General features: G+C 37.2%; 1 protein-coding gene across 3 annotated transcripts in view; it reads right to left on the reverse strand.

The window, feature by feature from the left end:
• The window catches only part of SHISAL1 (shisa like 1), an 80560-nt gene that overhangs the window by 37340 nt on the left and 25374 nt on the right, over positions 1 to 17846 (reverse strand). For all 3 annotated transcript variants that reach the window (XM_062634897.1, XM_062634896.1, XM_062634894.1), the window contains exons 2-3: positions 8609 to 8707; positions 841 to 1054 (exon numbers count right to left, since the gene is read on the reverse strand). In XM_062634897.1, the coding sequence (XP_062490881.1) occupies positions 841 to 1054; positions 8609 to 8675 (281 nt within the window). In that variant the 5' untranslated portion in view covers positions 8676 to 8707. The remainder of the gene's footprint in view (positions 1 to 840; positions 1055 to 8608; positions 8708 to 17846) is intronic.

Raw genomic sequence — 17846 nt, forward strand, 5'->3', positions numbered from 1 at the left:
CCTACATGTATGCAAGATTCAGACTTCTCTAGGTAGAGCTGTATAAGGAGGGGCTGTTCAGGAAAATGACAGTTTGCTGGCACAGCTGCAAGCAGTGAGTATTCCGACACCATAGCCTCCTAGCAGCCCTGCACCTGCTTCCGTGGGAATGAATGACAACACACTGACTGACTTTTGCACTGCAGAAAACAACACTAAAATCCCTGTAGTAAACACAAATCAATAGACTGAAATTCCAGTTGTCTTTAATCTTCCCCTTCTTTGCTTTGAAGGGAGTGCATACAAGAAAAAAATGTCAGGGGAAAGCAGATTGATCAGAATTCAACCTGGGGGGTTTACATCAGCTGAAAGTTGCCTTCTGCACCAAGAGAAATCGTAGCAGATTGGTGTGGCTAGAGTAGAAAACACTAAGCAACAGACAAACCACAAGTGAAGATTTTGTCATTGTAAATAGGTAATCAGTAACAAAGATCTACTTGGTACTTTGGTTCTTTATGAACAGTTACTGACATTTGTCTTAAGAAGACAGTCGCCAGAAGTACATGGATGTATCCCAGGTAACAGGCAAGGAGGCCACACAGTATTGATACATAAGCAAATGCGTTCTGTTCCCCAACATCAGTGATTACTCTCCTAGCAGTGTTTATAGCCCATATCAAAGCAAAAAAGCAAAGGTAAAATATCCTTTCCTTTTGGAGTTCTGTAGCAGCAAAAAACTTTTAGTAATGTTTTTCTGTATGTGCAATTATTCTAATTGCTTCCATCATTAAGCACACGTTGGACTATGTTATTAGACCAGGAACAGTTTGGTGAAGAGTACTTTAAAACTCATTTACTTACTTATGCATATATCCATCTGCGTTCCCTGTTAAGTTCATCTGCATAACAGTCTGAAATTCTGTCTCATTGCAGCAGTATTTAAATACTGTGTTGTTATGGTGACAGCAAAAGATGTAAGATTTATTGTCAGAAAGACGGGGGCAGTGAAAACCAAAGTGGTAGCGACCTTTGTAGTCCGTATACGGCTCACAGACCCGAAAATGTGCAGACAACACTGTAAAACAAAGAACAATATTGGCTTTGTGAGTCACTTGTGTTATCTGTATGATATAAACTGTCATTTTTCATTGGTTAAGCTTAAACAATTGTCTGATTTCTGAAAAACAGGAATGTTTCAGAACTTTCAACATTATAATATTTAGTATTAAAAGAGTACAATATTTCACCTCTTGTTTTGAGTTTAATTGTAACTGTTTCTGATTACTATTAGTCCTTGTAAGGGAAGAAATGCCCTCTATGTCAGTAAACACAAAAATATTTAGAGAAACGCTTTGATACTGCTGTTCTAAATATATGGATATCCATAAACACCAACAATGTCCATGTTTAAGTCTCCTGGGATGACTTCATAAAATCAAAAAGTCTGTGCAAAAACTGCAATAAAAGTTTGATTTACAGTCACTGTTCTTGACAGAAAATACCTTCTCTAGTGTAAAGGTCATTCTTTGATAAGGATTATTCTGCCAAAAATAGTAGTTACAAAACAGCGTAATAGATCTGAACAACCTTGATTTTTCAAATAGATAGAACTAAAAAAATACAGCTCTTCATGGGAGTTTTTACATTTCTCCTTTATTAAATGCTCATATAAAGTGTTTAATACATCTCTGAGAACATCTTTTACAGGAATATGTCACACTGATTTCATCATAACTTTTCTTGGGGGGGGGGGGGAGGGGGTGGAATCCTCTCCATATATATCCCTTGAAAACAGACTTGAGGCTGATGGTTGTGCTGCAACAGGCACACTGCGGTTACACCTACATGGTAAGACTGTGGGCAGATGCAAGCTCTCTGACCATACTTTAAGCCTACTGATTGCAAACAGCTCTGAACTGGAAGCCATGCAGTTGTCTTAGCTTTCAAGAGCTAATAAAGCTTGCAGAGGGGCAGGATATAGATCCCTTCTAGTACAAGCATAAGCAACCACACATGACTCCCTGGTTGATCAGAAGAGCCTTATAAGAGACAACATTTGGTTCCACATTCTGCCAACATTTGAACTGATTTATAGTTTATGTTATATAGGCCTTAAGACATCATTTAAGATTACATGTACTGTACAGAAGACCCAGAAACCTTACACTCTACAGAAAGTGAAATATAAAAGTCACTTCTAAATATTCTTGGCAGTGAAATGTTTTTATTCTAATTAGAGAACAAAGACACAGTGATGCTATGGATCACTTCATGAGGTTTCACCAATTAGTAAAGGTTATTCACTTTAAACTGACAGAATTAACCCTTGTAACTTGGTGTATGCTTTTTTGTATCAATTTACCAGTACAAGAGATTACAAATAATGACTTGCACGGATTTAGCTTAACTCTATTGAATCTCTCTGCACAGCCCCTGCTGATCTGTAAATGCTTCTATGCACCTTACCCATCTAATCCTTATTTCTTTCTATGTTGCTTGAAAAAGGCTATTCCTAACATTTTGTTTCTCTATTTTATAAAATGCATTAATTTCAAGAATTTCTCACTCTATTTCTGTAAGTCTAGTAAAATTTTAAAGATTGTGACCTTGGAGATTACTTCTTTATTTGTGTGTATAGAGGGAGCCTACAACACAAAACAAAATGAAAACCATTATAAATGTTTTACATTTATATATATGTGTGTATATATATACACACACACACATTTGCATGCACACAACACACATCTGTCATCATTAACAAAAGAGAAAATCCTTTTGTAGATTCATTCATTCAGGAACTGAAAGTACTAGGAGTATGCTCTTTCTAAAGGAAGATAGATACTGAGAAAACTAGTTACATATGTGTTTTTGGCCTACCTGGAAAAAAATGTATGTTCCAAATCTGTGAATGCTATAATCAGCAAAGAAATTGTCTTTTAGACTTAGGTTTCCAAAACCCTCTCTAAGTCTTGCAACAGGATCTGCATGGTCCAACTCTATTGAAAAATCCTCAAAACATGTAATCACATGAACATATATTTGTTTGAACAAGTACTTATTTTCCTGCACCCCTCCTTAATTAACATAACAATAAAGAAAGTGTTCCAGGATTAAGTTTCAAAAAACCTCAGTGGTTGCAGTTAGAAGGGAGGTCATTTGGTGCAACCCCTTTGCTCAAGTAGGGTCACCTAGAGCCTGCTGCCCAGAAGCTTTTGAATTCTCTCCAAGGATGGAGATCTACAACCACCCCAGGCAACCTGTGGCAGTGCTCAGTAACCCTCACACTGAAAAAACTGTTACTTGACGCTCAGAGGGAACCTTCTGTGTTTCAGTTTGTGCCTATTACTTCTGGTCCTGTCACTGAGCACTAAACAAAAGAGACTGGGTCCTTCTTCTTTGCATCTCCCCTTCAGGTCTTTACACACATTAGTAAGATTCTTCTCGAGACTGAACAGTCCAGCCCTCTCAGCCTTTACTCATATCAGAGATGCTCCAGTCACATTCATCATCTGGTACATTTTTACTGAACTCTTTCTAGTAGCTCCATCACCCTCCTTGACCTGCTGGCAGTAATCCTACTAAAGGAGCCACAAAGACAAAGAGATTTCCAGGCAGCTGGCCCCCAACATATACTGGTGCCTGACACTGTTACTCCACCAGAAAATGCAGGACTTAGTACTTCCCCTTGTTAAACTTCATAAGGCTCCTGTCAGCCCATTTCTCCAGCCTGTTCAGGTCCCTCTGGGTAGCAGCACAACCCTATGGCACATCAGCCACTCTTCTCACTTCTCTATCAACAGGAACCATTTGTGTTTGTTTTTTTTTCTCCCCACCTTCTCTGGTGTTCTCCATATCCAGCTGAAGGATAACTTTCACTGAACCTACAGATTTCTTAGCAGAATTAGATGGCTTAATGTATGTACTACTTCAGTTGCAGCCACAGAGAAAATATTACTGATCTGATCAGTTTGACAGTTCTCAGGTTTTAGCCATCCTGACTTACACCTTCTTAGTTGGAGTATCTGCACTTTGATTATATCAGCTGCTCCTACGGAAGAAAGTTTTCTTCTTTGATAGATGGAGCGTAACACAAATTTTATCATGCGGCTATCAACAGAATCATAACTTTTTTTCAAGACTGTTAAGCTGGCGCAGGTGAACAGCAGTCCTGAAAGGTTATACCTGACCTGTATACACATCTAGTGCATCTTATGAGAATTAAAACTCATTCTTTCTGTTGCATAAGCAATCAATACTTCTGAAATTCTGAATCAATCAATCAATCAATAATTCTGTAATTATTCAGTGGTCTGAGAGAGACTGTATTGTAAGAATGCACTACAGGACTATAGTACCCTAAGAAATTTAGCTTGCTCATCACCACAAAGTGGTTTTCTTCACAGCACATGGAAACTGACCCCCAATTTCTAGATGGGTCCTTTGCCTATTCTAAAAGGAAAACAAACCCCAGACTTCTTTGGGGATGAAACTGGGGGAAGGATTACTGCAGAATGAAAGGAGAATGAAGATAATGTCAGGTCAGAGGAGGAGTGATGTCTGTAACAAAATGCCCTAAGTAAATCCTTATATAGTAAAATGTATGTCAGTGATGAAAATAAATGCACAAATAAGAGCATAACATGATGACTGAGTTACAGTCTGAATTTGGTAGAGAGTGTGTGGTGGGTTAATCCTGGTAGGCAGCTAAACACCACACAGCTCCTTGCTCACTCCCCCTCCCAGTGGGATGGGTGAGAGAATCAGAAGGGCAAAACAAGAAATTTTGGAGGTTGAGGTAAAGACTGTTTAATAAATGAATAAGGAAAACCACCCGAACAACCCCAAAACAACAACAAGCCCCCATTTCCCCCCCCCCCAAAAAAAAAGAAGTGATGCCAAAGCACTCGCTCACTACCAGCAGACTGATAGCCAAACCAGTCCCTGAACAATTTCTTGATGAACTCCAACCTAGTTTTATTGCTGACGTACTGTTACATGTTACAGAATATCACTTCTGCCATTTTGGGTCAGCTGTGCCAGCTGAGTCCCCTGCCAGGCTCTTGCCCACACCAGCCTCCTCACTGGGGTGCACAATAAGAAACAGAAGCAGCTTTGGCCCTGTGTAAGGACTGTTCAGCAGTACCTAAATTACTGATGTGTTACCAGCGCTGTTTTGGTCACCAATCTGAAAGACAGCACCATTTGGGCTGCCCTGAAAAAAATTAACCCCACACCATCCAGACCTAGTACACAGTGAAAAAAAAACCTATTAATTTATTGTGACCTGTGTAATTTTACTTGCTGTATTTCCTTCTCTGAGAATCAAAGACCCAATAAACAAAGTAGGTTTTTTAATGTATTTTTCCTGAAAATAATTTTACTTAAATCCTGAGGATTAAAAAGCCTTATTTCTACATGCGCAAGTATTGTACCTGAAAAGCTCTAAAGTTGCCTGTTGCAGAGATGGCAGCTGTTTCTGAAGTGGAGCTGCAAGTGCAAATTCTCATATTAGTTTTAAAAAATATTATTAAACAGGTCAGTGATATGGATGTTTGTATCTGTTCCTCCTAATTTTGAGAGGACAATAGTCTGCCATGCCTCAAATGACTGATTGAAGCTCATTTTAGTATTTATCTACTCTACCTTAAAAAATAAACAGCCAGTGCACATCAAACTGTTACTTCCCTCTGTGTTCACAGTTATGGATATGCATAATGTTGATTAAATTTTTAATTTAGCTACTAAATTTTTAAAGCCCCAAAGCTTTCAGAACGGCTGGTCTGTATAAACTTTCCATATGGATCCACAAAAATATTCACTTGCATGCAATATACTTCACACTATGCCAATCATTTGAGAGCCTCTTGCTAATTCTGCTCTATGAACTCTCATTTCTGACTTCAAAGAAAAAATACTGTAACGTGCAAATAATCTGACAATTTTTGCTTGTTAATATAAGCCTTGCTGTCATCCCTGTTTTTATGAATGTGTTTCAATCCATTACGTGAATGTAAGGATCAACATTACTGCAAAACAAATCTAAGAGTTAATGGTCAGAAAGGTTATTCATCTAGCATGACTGCATGCTGCTCCTCTCACACTCCCATGCAGCTATTACAACTGTTAAGTTTTTACAAATCCTAAAAATGCACACCATTTATGGTACTGAAATAAAATCAGTCTGAAGTTTCAGTACTCTCAATCCAATTTCATCTTTTTTTTTTTTTTAAATGAAGCCATGGCCTCCCTGTTCTGAACTGAAACCTTTCTTTTCAGTCTTATTTGTCCCTGCTCCAAGATCATTCTAGCCAGAAAAGTGCATTTCTTCCCTAAACGCACAGCTAAAGCTGCCAAACTGCAACCTCATTGCGAGCCGTGACCTTGGTATCTGACCACACCTCTGCTCCACTGCTTCTCTCCTTTTCTAACACTATGAAGACTGGACTCTTGAGAACAGCTGCCCTGGGAACTTTTCTGTTACTCATGCCTTTACTTTCATTCTGTCTGTGGAGCAAATGAAAGTTATACCTCCAATTGTTAAGTGTGATTTCCAGCCATGCATACAGATTTTAGAAATGTAGTATTAAGACTGTGAATCTTAGTGTATCAAAGACTTGGAAGTAAAGCATGACCTTATAGACTTAAGTCTAAATCTAGAGAACTCAGAAGGAGTCTTGCCAGTAGATTTTCATTTCAGCTCAGTTTAAAAGTCATGTCCGTATTATTCCAGAGAGAGTAGCTTCCAATAGAAACAGCAGTTTCAAATAGTACTTCAGAGACAGTACTTCTCTTCTAAGAGGAGAAACAAACAAACAAACAAACAAAAACCAAACCCAAAACACTGGTTTATGTTTGGGTTGTATCAGGAATAGGTGCCTATATACAAGTATGTATATATATCAGTAGCTGACTACTTTTATTTGCACACAGGATGTAATCATAGTGTCCCATTCAACTGGAAGATAGGTATTTATATCATCTTGAGGAAAACGGTTGAGAAGTGGGATCTCGGGAGGTCTCTAGTTGAAGTCCCCTATAAAGGGTAGTAAAGGTATAAAAACTTAACAGAAATGAACAAAAGGGATTGGAGCAACTGGAGAAGTTTTGCGATGTTTGATCACTGGGATACATTTACTGAAGTCTTCCTGAATAATTGACTTCATTCATGAACCAGGGGAATAACTTTCTGAACTGACTTTAACCGGGAAAAAAGCAAAGAAGCTGGTATAACCCCTGTGACTGCTTCTGCTAGTGGAGGAGTGTAGTTACACAACTAGGGATACAGAGCCATACATAGGGGCGTCAGTGGAAGGACTCGAAAGGAAAATAGTGTTTTAAGATTAGTCTACTTGATAATATTATAACCCTGTTATCAAAAGGAGTGTGGCAGTTACAGCCAAATAATGACCTATCATTAGCAAGAATCAACTTGAATGCTTCTAAACAAGCAATGAGACTGTGACAACAAAACTCACACTTGAACTAATTGACAAGAATCTAACCCTGCATACAAAGTACTAATACCTTTTTTCTGGAGCACAAGGATACTTTAAGATACATAATACCTGGTAAAGGTTTTAGTGTGGTGGTTAGGTATGCAATGTAGTAGAAGTGGATAAGGAACAGTGATGGGAAAAACAATCTTCTGGGATCAAAAGTGCTTCAAGAATTGAGGATAAAAGAGGTTGTACTTACAGTTAAAAACTCACAAGATCAAATCCATTTGGGCTATTTTTATTTTTTTTAGAAAAATATTCACTCAATTACAGAAAACCTTAATGCCATAAATAACATGTGATTAATAAATACAACTAATAGTCACAGCAGTCAACTAACTCTCAATATAACAACTGACAGTTTTCTGCACAAATCCTTTCTGTGTGCTAGTAGCAAACACCTAGGGCAGATCTAAGCATCAGGAAAAAAAACTGCTGGAATTGCTCCCTGGTCCAGCCACTTTTTTAGATTTCAAGAAAATAACATAATATTTACATATCATGTTGTCATGCCTTTTTCTTTTAAATATACATAATAGTTAAGTTACATTGTAGCTAAATGCATTACAAGTTACATCGTAGTAACATGTATAATTATTATGTTGTTAGTTACATTGTAGCTAAATGTGCTTCAAGTTACAGTGTATTACAGTAACATTTACATTGTATCTAAACGTATTACAAGTTACACTGTATCTAAAATGTATTCACGTCGACAACTGCCAAGGTTCCAAGTTCAATCCTTCACATGCTTATATACTCTTGAATGCGTATGCATAAAATCACCTTGCTCTGCTTCCAATAGATTGCTATTTAGCAAAGCAAGTGGATAGTATGGTGGTTGAGATTGCTTTATTCTTTTAGATGAGCTGAAAAACTAGCTCGTATCAGAACTGCTTCTTTTAAATTTTCAGCCTGCTTTGCCATGTCAGTGTCCCACCACCTTTTCCTTCTTAAATTTCTATTGCATTTCAAATTCCAGCTTCCAGTTTTTAAATACAAAGAGGCTTTATTTATGTATTACTTAGTTAACAATCTTGTTTGTTTTATAGGAACCCAGTATTAAGTTGCAACTAATTTTTCCCTGTGGCACATACTGGTGAAAGATAAATTCAAAGTACGAAAGTTACCTGCTGACAAGAGTAATGAAAGCAGAACCATCAGCACATTCAAGGACTGTTGACCACAACTTGTCATCGTTGGCCTTCATTGATCCATTAGAGAATTACCTGTTTGAAAAGATGCAAATTCACTGTTAGGTGTATGTTTCATCTCACTTTCATTGTTCAAAATTTTACTCCTCCACAAAGCATTGGAAAAAAGAGATGGCTTCCCAAAATAAGGAAAACAAAACAAAGAAAACACCCAACAACAAAAAAAAAACAACAACCCCCCCCCCCCAAAAAAAAAAAAAAAAAAAAGAAGAAGAAAAAAAAAACCAACCCAAAAATCCCATACTTTTTTTTTCTGGACTTAAATAAATTCTCTATGATTTCATTCAAATTAATTTCTCATTAATATTTACAGCTATGTACATACTTTTCATTAGCCCAGAGTTGAGATAAATCATATAAAGTACTTATTGGATTTTCACACCTCCCCTGTAACCTACATTCAGAAAAACTATGCTTGCAGGTAACAGTTGGGTCTGTTCAGCCTGGAGAAGAGAAGGCTGCGTGGAGACCTCATAGCAGCCTTCCAGTATCTGAAGGGAGCCTATAGGGATGCTGGGGAGGGACTCTTCATTAGGGACTGTAGTGAGAGGACAAGGGGTAATGGGTTAAAACTTAAACAGGGGAAGTTTAGATTGGATGTAAGGAGGAATTTCTTTCCTGTTAGGGTGGTGAGGCACTGGAATAGGTTGCCCAGGGAGGCTGTGAATGCTCCATCCCTGGTGGTGTTCAAGGCCAGGTTGGACGAGGCCTTGATTGATATGGTTTAGTGTGAGGTGTCCCTGCCCATGGCAGGGGGGTTGGAACTAGGTGATCTTAAGGTCCTTTCCAACCCTAAATATTCTATGATTCTATGATTCTATGATCCAAACCACTGTATTTTCAGCTTTAAAATAATTCAATTGGAAGGCATAAGCTCATCAGGGGATGGAGGGGAAGTGCAGAAAACTATGAATGCTAATTAAGAATATTTCTTCAGTCACTAATCCTGTTTGAAAAAGCCGCCACCTTTCTTCAAAAGGAATATCATATTAATTAAAACACCAAGCAGACAAAGTTAGAATTGCATAAAACCCCAGTAATATTGAATATAAGCCAGAGGTTAAGAATGCAGGAGTTTAATCAAGAAAAACAGATACAAAGAACAAGGTACTGCCAATATTGTTAGGAATAAAAGCAATAAGTTGTTGTTTTGCTGTTTTGTTTTTTTTTTCCTGAGTATGCCAAAGCTGCAGAAATTCTGATAGCGATTCATTACTGGAGGGAAATGTTGGCTTTAGTAACAGTTAATTAAAAAGAGATCAATAAGCACTTCTGTTGTGTATCTGGGAAGACACAGATGTTGGGTATAACTGAGACTATTAAATATTTCCACATCAAGAATAATTAGAATGACATGAATGAGCTGATACTAAGGTTCATAATTTGATATTTGCAAGTCTGTGTAATTTGTATCCAGTTCTTTTAGAAGAGCTGGCTGGGGGACATACATATTTTCTTTTCTCAGCTTGTTGGGAAACTGTGGCAGCTTTCAGAGGGCTTAAAGAAACCTAAGGATATAAATGAAATAATCCAGGGAATTAGAAGCTTGTGAGCATGATGCGGATCTAGAGAAAGTCAATAGAATGGTTAATATAGAATCCAATCAATAATTAAGGATTAATAGAATTAGTGCATATCGCTGTGGCCTTATGGTAAAGTAAATTTCATTGCTCTCAGTGTGCTTGTTGATGAAGGTAGTTTAAAGATAGCAATAATAAATTTCTGTCAACTATCTCACTTAGTAGCATACAGTTGGCCAGGCAATAAGAATGATGGGAAAAAAACAAAAATAAAAAAGCATTTCAGTTATGGAAGACTAACTTAGACTGGAAATAAGATGCAAGTTTTTTGCAAAGTACAGTCTTCCTAGTAATTGAGTACAATACAAGCCTTACTGGTAATTTTTAAATCAGTCCTGTATGTAGAAATCTAGAAGGTTTTCAGGGACAGGAAGATTTATTCAATTATGTCCAATGGAACTGGTAATAATTAAATTGGCATTTTAATCCAAGTCTTGTGATGCTTGTATTTTTATTAAATGCCAGCTGGGAAGATCAGAGCAAGATACTGGGACACTAGAGCTACACATCAAAGGCAGGGAAGATGACAAAATCTGTGTAGATGTATACATATATATGTGTATTTGCGATGATAGGGAAATGCTCAATTTTATAACTACTGCTTCAGTGGTCATTAAACTGAATATTATGATTTTATGGAGCACAGAGATACAACAAACCATTCACTACTTGACCATTTAAAAATACTTTTTTTACATGCTGTTATCTGACTAAAGCAGTCATGTTTAGGGCAGTACCATGGGGATGTCTCTGAGCTATTAGAGCTCAATCATCCAGGTCAAAGAGACAGGAAGGAAAACAGGTGACAGGCTAGAAGAAAGTGTCTAGATCATAGAAAGTATTTTTTAATGCTAGGCTACAGAATAAAGATGGCAGGAACATAGCATTTAGCAGTGATTTAGCTGATTATTAGGTTTTTTTTAATGTTTATTATTATTCAAGGCTGACAGGACATTTTAAAATTAGAGAATTAAATTTGAAAGAAATAAAGTAGGAATGGTTGTGCTGGGTTTTTGTTTGCTTGGTTTGTTGTTTGTTTGGTTTGGTTTTGTTTTAAAGGAAATTTGGCAGTCTGGAGGCTAAGAGATCAGGTTGTCTTTCTAGGTCTGTAACCAGCAGTTAGAAGGGTGGTCTAATGCATTTATTTGAATTTTTAATTCCCTATTTTAAGCTTATTTGTGGCCATTGTGAAGGGAAGGAGTATGTCCATCCTTTTCCATATCCATCCGGATTCCAAGCCTCACACCACCTCCTCCCTTCTGCTGGCTATCATGAATATCTTTGCAGCTACATCATAAAGTAGACTAAAAGAAATGGTTGCGGAATCACAGTTTTAGAGGCTTTTTCTCACGCTGTGTTTCAACGTATCTACTGTGAAATAGAAAAAATGGTCTTTACTTTTTTGTTTTTAATTGCTTTGCTATCTTTTTGTGGAATAAGGATTATGTTAGGAATACTGCTTTTCCTTGCAGAAGGTGAACAGTGAATGACTTAAAAGGAAAAACATTCAAAGGCAAGGTGCTGTAATGTTATGATCAAGGAGGACAGGTATTAATAAGAGAGAGCAGGGGGGTGGCTTTTGTTTTTGCTAATGAAAAGTCTGCAATTGCAGCTTAACTTCTGATCTCACTACCACTACAAAAACTGAACTTGTTTGCCTTTAACCTCCGTCCTCACCATGGACTAGTTGCAGGGACCAGATACACGTATCAGATCGCTGTGCCAGATCTTCCTTTTTACTTACACACCATGACATTTTAGCGCTTACTCTGCTGCTATGTACATTGCTTTGGTTATCCTTATAGTTTTATCTAGCTGTCTTTTCTTGAAGGGAATCAGTGAATCACTGGAAAGAAAAACTGCCAAGGGCCATTTCATGTGGCAAGATTTTTATGTAGAAATAATTTTCCCTTCACTTTGAAGCAAAATAAAAGTTAAGTGCAGAAAAGACTTTTGAAAAACATTGCACATTTTGCATTTTTTGGTTACGAGAAAGAGCAAAAGGAGCTAGCAGGAGAATTTATTAAATACACCAGCACTGCTTCACAAAGTACCTCTGTATAGAATAACAGAAAATAAAGCAATTCAAGAGATCATTTGATCCATCTTTCTGTCGCAGGACTAAGTACATCTGAAGCATTCTTAGCAGAAGTTCACAGAATCTCCACAATAGGAGGGGTTTTCTAGCCTTCTCAGGCAATTCTCCTCCAGTGTTTCTCTAACCTCATGGCTAGAAAGGTTTTCCTATGTCTAACTTGCAATTCCTTTGCTTTGATTCAAACCCATTCTATCCCCAGTAGAACTGGAGAACAATTTACCTACAGATGCATCGGTTTCACCTCTCTGCATCAGTCCTTAAGTAATAAATACAAAAAATGCTATCATATCTTCACTCAGCCTTTTCTTAGTCTGAAAACAACTTCCACCTCTTACAATCTTCCCTTAAAAAACCTATTTGCTCTACCTCTTATCCCTCCTCTTAAATCTGGCTCTACATTTTATGGCAAGGTTGTTCACGTAAATTTAGTGTCACTGCAGTTTCAGCTGCTTGTATTTGCTCAGTGCCAGAAGGTCCTAAAAAATATCCCAATAGCTGCAGACTCTTCCAAGGTAAATAAAATTACAGCATTGCATAACTGCATAGAGCCATAGAGCTTCTGCCAATTCTCATAGTTAACCAAAGGATACATAGGTATATAACTGTTTTACCAAGATAGGTATATCTACATGTATAGATACAACTATACAGGTAAAAAGCATACTGCCACATGGGACATAACTGAGGATGAATCCACCTTTTCACAATAATGTCCAGCATGCTTTCCAATCTCAGCAAGCACCAGTGACCTGCTCCTGGGAGCCACAACAGCAATCACAGTGATGGGCTTCCCTCCGCTTCTCCATCTCTTGGGACATGGTCATCTTTCACAGTTACGATTAAGTGATACCTAGAAAAGCTCTAGATTTCCATAATCTCTTATTCCCCACTTTCCTCCTGGAAAACATCCTCACTAACCTCAGACACATTAGCTTTGCTGTACTTCCTACTTTGTTGGGACAAGTAGAATCACCAGCAGGGAAGTGGCCTCCTCTCAACCCATTTGCTCATCTGAAGAAAACAAGCAAAACAGGTTGCATTGTGCCATCAGTGAGGGGACGAATAATATGGCAGAGACAACCACAGTGATTGAAGAAGATGTTTAAAATTGGATAGAAATGAGAAGGCTGTGATTCAAACTTAAATTCTATCTCAGCTCTCTTCATTTCTCATGTTAAAGTAGACTTAAAAATGCATTTAGTATGAGTTCCTGAATGTTATTATAATGAAATTACAATCTTACTGTAAATGTAAATGGCATGACAGAAAACCTGATTATTAAGAAAACATGTCATTTCACACTGCAATTACCTCAAGAATATGTTTATGAAAAACAGATACTAGGTTTCTGCTGAGAGTTGTCTTATTTGAAATGACTGAAACAACCTATGAAAAGAAACTGTTGGTAGAAAACCTTCTGGGTTGTAGTGTGTCATTAACATTACTCAGTGTCTCTTCCTTAAAAATATTTTAATACACATATGCTTGAAGGTAAGCATGTGAGAGGCTCTACAGAACTGCATCTAAAGCATTACAGTTAGGGTTTTAGTATTGCTAGACAAACAAACTTATATTACACTAACTTGTAACCATGACATTTTTCACCCATATTTTATAAATTTTAAAATTGAAAATATAAGCTACTTTGGTTTATTTCACCCTCTGCATGTTTATTATTTTCCCCAGCTAATCTCCAGTTATGAAGAGACAACATGCATGAATCCAAAAAAGATAAAGCTATTAAGTACCTCCTGAAGACCATCTTGTGAACTTGAAGCAATATATAGCTGTTATTTTGGACAAGGCCAAGAAGTCTGTACTGCTACAAGTGACAACTGTCAAAGCTGCTCATGCATCTCCTGCTTCTTTTACTCTTTTTCCTTTCCACCAGCACTCTAGTCAGCCATTGCAACCTGTCCTACAACTACATCCTGATAGACACATCATACACATGCAAGTTGGAAATGGATTTTAGCAGTTCCTACCCTGACTATGCAGTACTGTGCAGTAGAATCCGATACAGAAGGATTCATTTACTACAAGAGAATTCATTTTAGAGAACCACTGGTACATTCAGAGCTTTTAATCACAAAAGTTACTCAAGAGTGACTTCTCTAAGGCAGCACAAAGTCTTTACTGACCATTAAATTCCTGCCTCTATAGCAAAACTAAAGGTATTAAAGATATTACTATAATGTAGCTGAAGTGCAAATAAACTTAATCTGATCAATTTTTTGGTGCAATTCATTACACACTTGTATTTGGAAGGATTTTCTGGATTTATTGGTGATGAAGGTCAGAAAATTTCAGGTTGTTGTCTGTCCTACAACTGGCCTTTCACTGCATACATTAGATCTCTTTTTGGGGAAAAATATCTAAATTACCTTGGGAAGATTGTCGGCTATGTAGAAATCATAGAATCACAGAATGGTTTGAATTGGAACAGACCTTCTGGTTCCAACCAACAGACCATCTGGTTCCAACCCCCCTGGCATGGGCAGGGACACCTTCCACTAGATCAGGTTGCTCAAAGCTCCATCCAACCTGGCCTTGAACACTTTCAGGGGTGGAAGTTGCGATGATTTACTGACACTGGTAACTAACTTCAGCTACAAGTTAACAGCAACTTTCTCACTCCTCATAAGCAAAATTCCTTCTGCATCCAAGAGCTGCAGCCTTTCCCAATGCTCTGAACGCCACTTAGTTTTGTTAAGAGACTGAAATATCCATATCTACTCATTTGCATGTACTGTATCAGCACGAATGTAGGCAGCTGACAAAGGTTTGTGGTACTCATCTAGAACTCTTCTTTTTAATGAACTAAACTCAGTTTGGATGCATACCTGGATTACAAACAAATAATCAAACAAGGCAGCTGAGTGATTTTGTGCAACCAATTTCTAAGATTAGTCTGCTGCATGAGCTGAAATGACCACTTCCTTAAAGAATTAAGAATCTGGTAAAATTAAACAATTAAACTATCAAGTCAGGTCTATTCATGGAAAAAGGTAATCTTAAACTACTGGATTTTGACTCTGAAATTATGAACACTCTTGGACTCCCATAAGGCAGGAATTATAAGGAAACATACACAGCTTTGAAATATTTTTTCCAGAGAGCTTGAAAGCAGGACAGGGTTCATTTTAAAGTGATTAAAAATTTCTATTATTAATCAAGTTATCATTTCAGCTTTTAAGAAATGCAGCGGTCTCCTCTAGGGAAACTTTAACTTGTGTTTTTGAGCTGCTTTCAATATGGAACCAGAGCAAAGGTACTTTGATTTAAAATATTACAATTTACAAGTCTTTAATTAATAAAGTAAATTCTACTGGTTTATTTGAAACAGTTTGTCCCTGTAATTTTACATATGATACTGAGAAATAAAAGAAGTTATGAAGGTAATATTAGAGGTTTTATAATAGGCATATTTAAAAAATCTCTGAAATCTAATAGACAAATATCACTCATCTATTACAGCATAGCTCTAAACCCTGAGAATATGTAGATCTATAAATATGGCAGTAAATACTGGCTAGTGTATTTTTATTATCCACTTCAGAAAAAATGTAATATACCAGCAATTTATCTAGTGAAAAATAAGTGTGAGTAAATGTTTGTTTTCACCAATACACTGTCAGCGGTATATATTTAGCTATTAAGAACTACCTATAGTAGTCTCTATGGGAACACTTTTGATACATTTTCCTTTCAAAATGGCCTCTTCTGAAAAATAAACCTTCCTGTGAAAAGTCTGTTGGCATCTAAATTTTATTTCATTCTCACATTCTTGAACATCTTTAATCTTTATCTGTATCTAAACAGATTGGTTTCTAACCTTCCATCACTCTGGGTTTGTAAAATGGTTTCAGAAGTTATTTTGCTCAAAAGTGAAAACATGAGAAAAGCAAGTTAAGCAAAAGTTAAAGTCAACTCATAAAAAAAGACTAACTTAAACACATCATATTAAAAAGAATGAAGAATTCTCATTAATACTTCTCCCGGCAATGGGAAAACCAGCTAAATTTGCTGACACAGTTAACTAAGTCAGAAAAGGGTACAACAACCCCTGATTAGTGTAGCAGTACTGGAAGAATCAGACAGTTGTAATTAGACTAGCAAAAATAATTTATTTTTCAATTTTTTTTCCATCATGAGGATCATTTTTCTATGCCAACACAATGTGTAGCTTAACTGACATTGATGGATCTGCACTACAAGTATTTTCACAGCATTATTCTGGCTTTTCTAGGGAAAACATCTCAGTGTGCACTGCAAGCAGGTTCTAAATGTGGACTGAAAGCACACTAACTGTCCTAGTGCAGACTGATGTGTAGGCTCATCTACCCTGTGAAAAAATGAAGATTGCTTCCAATATTTAAGCAGGTTCATCTAGAACCATCTCAGCTGTCTTTATACTACAGCAATGTTTATATACCTTTAATGCTGGTAGCAACAAGGCTAATGAGGAACAAAAGTAGCCACCTGGGGTGAACAGACGAAATTCTGCACCTAATCTACCACTACATGTGCAGTGGTGGTACTGTTCCTGACATGGGTTGGCTCTTGTATGAATTTGTTCAAAAGGCAAAACTTTTACTTCTGAAACCTGAAACTAGCCATCAGTGTTCCCTCAACAGGCAAATAACTCTTCAGGTTCCAGGAAATATTTTGGTCAAATCTTTCTCGCCCTTTCGTTAAAAGTAATGATGAAAAACACCTATCAGTAAAATGAGAAATGTCCTTCCTCCTTAAAACATCTGTGATGGTATATTCAGATGTTACATGTACAGGAAGGTTTCTCAGTAACATCACAAATAAAGGATCTTCTTTAAGCAGACTAGAACAGGATAAGGAGCTGTCACTGAACCAGCTAAAGGAAAAGGAAACTGTGTGGGAGCCTTGAATCTACAAATGCTGGAGTGAAAAACTGTATGGTAGAAGATGGGAGTAACTTCTTTCACCTGTTCTTTGGCCTCATTCCTGTTAAACACACCAGCCTCACATTGCAGCAGAAAATGTTTTTACTGCTATACACTTTAAGACTACATTTAAAAAGCTGGGTTTAGGAGCAGTACATTTCTGTACTACTGCAATCATTCTAGCTCATAGCCTTTCTAATTAAAAATCCTAAACTTTTGGGCCCCAAGGACACCAAATTCTTAAAAAGAACTTAATTTTTAAAGTTACAAGGCAGCAGAATGAAGAAAAATGCTAATGAATCCTCTGTCCTCTCCTCTTAATCAGAAATACTTGCAGGACAAAATAAAGGACAATTTTTAGTAATCAGAACAAGGGATGAGGAAGTTGCCAAGCAGAAGGAAAAAAGGCATGCAGAGCAACAAAAAAGTGGCTTTCAACAATGTATGGTCCTTTTTTTCTGTTTGAGCATGCATTTTTGGAACTGCAGAACCAGGCAGAACAAAGTTGTGCTGCTGGGGGTGGCATCACAGGCCCCAACTTTTGTTTCACAACCTTT

This window comes from Pezoporus occidentalis, unplaced genomic scaffold (assembly GCF_034315485.1).
Source record: "Pezoporus occidentalis ecotype Australia unplaced genomic scaffold, CSIRO_AGI_Poc_V1 ctg44, whole genome shotgun sequence".
NCBI lineage: Eukaryota > Metazoa > Chordata > Aves > Psittaciformes > Psittacidae > Pezoporus > Pezoporus occidentalis.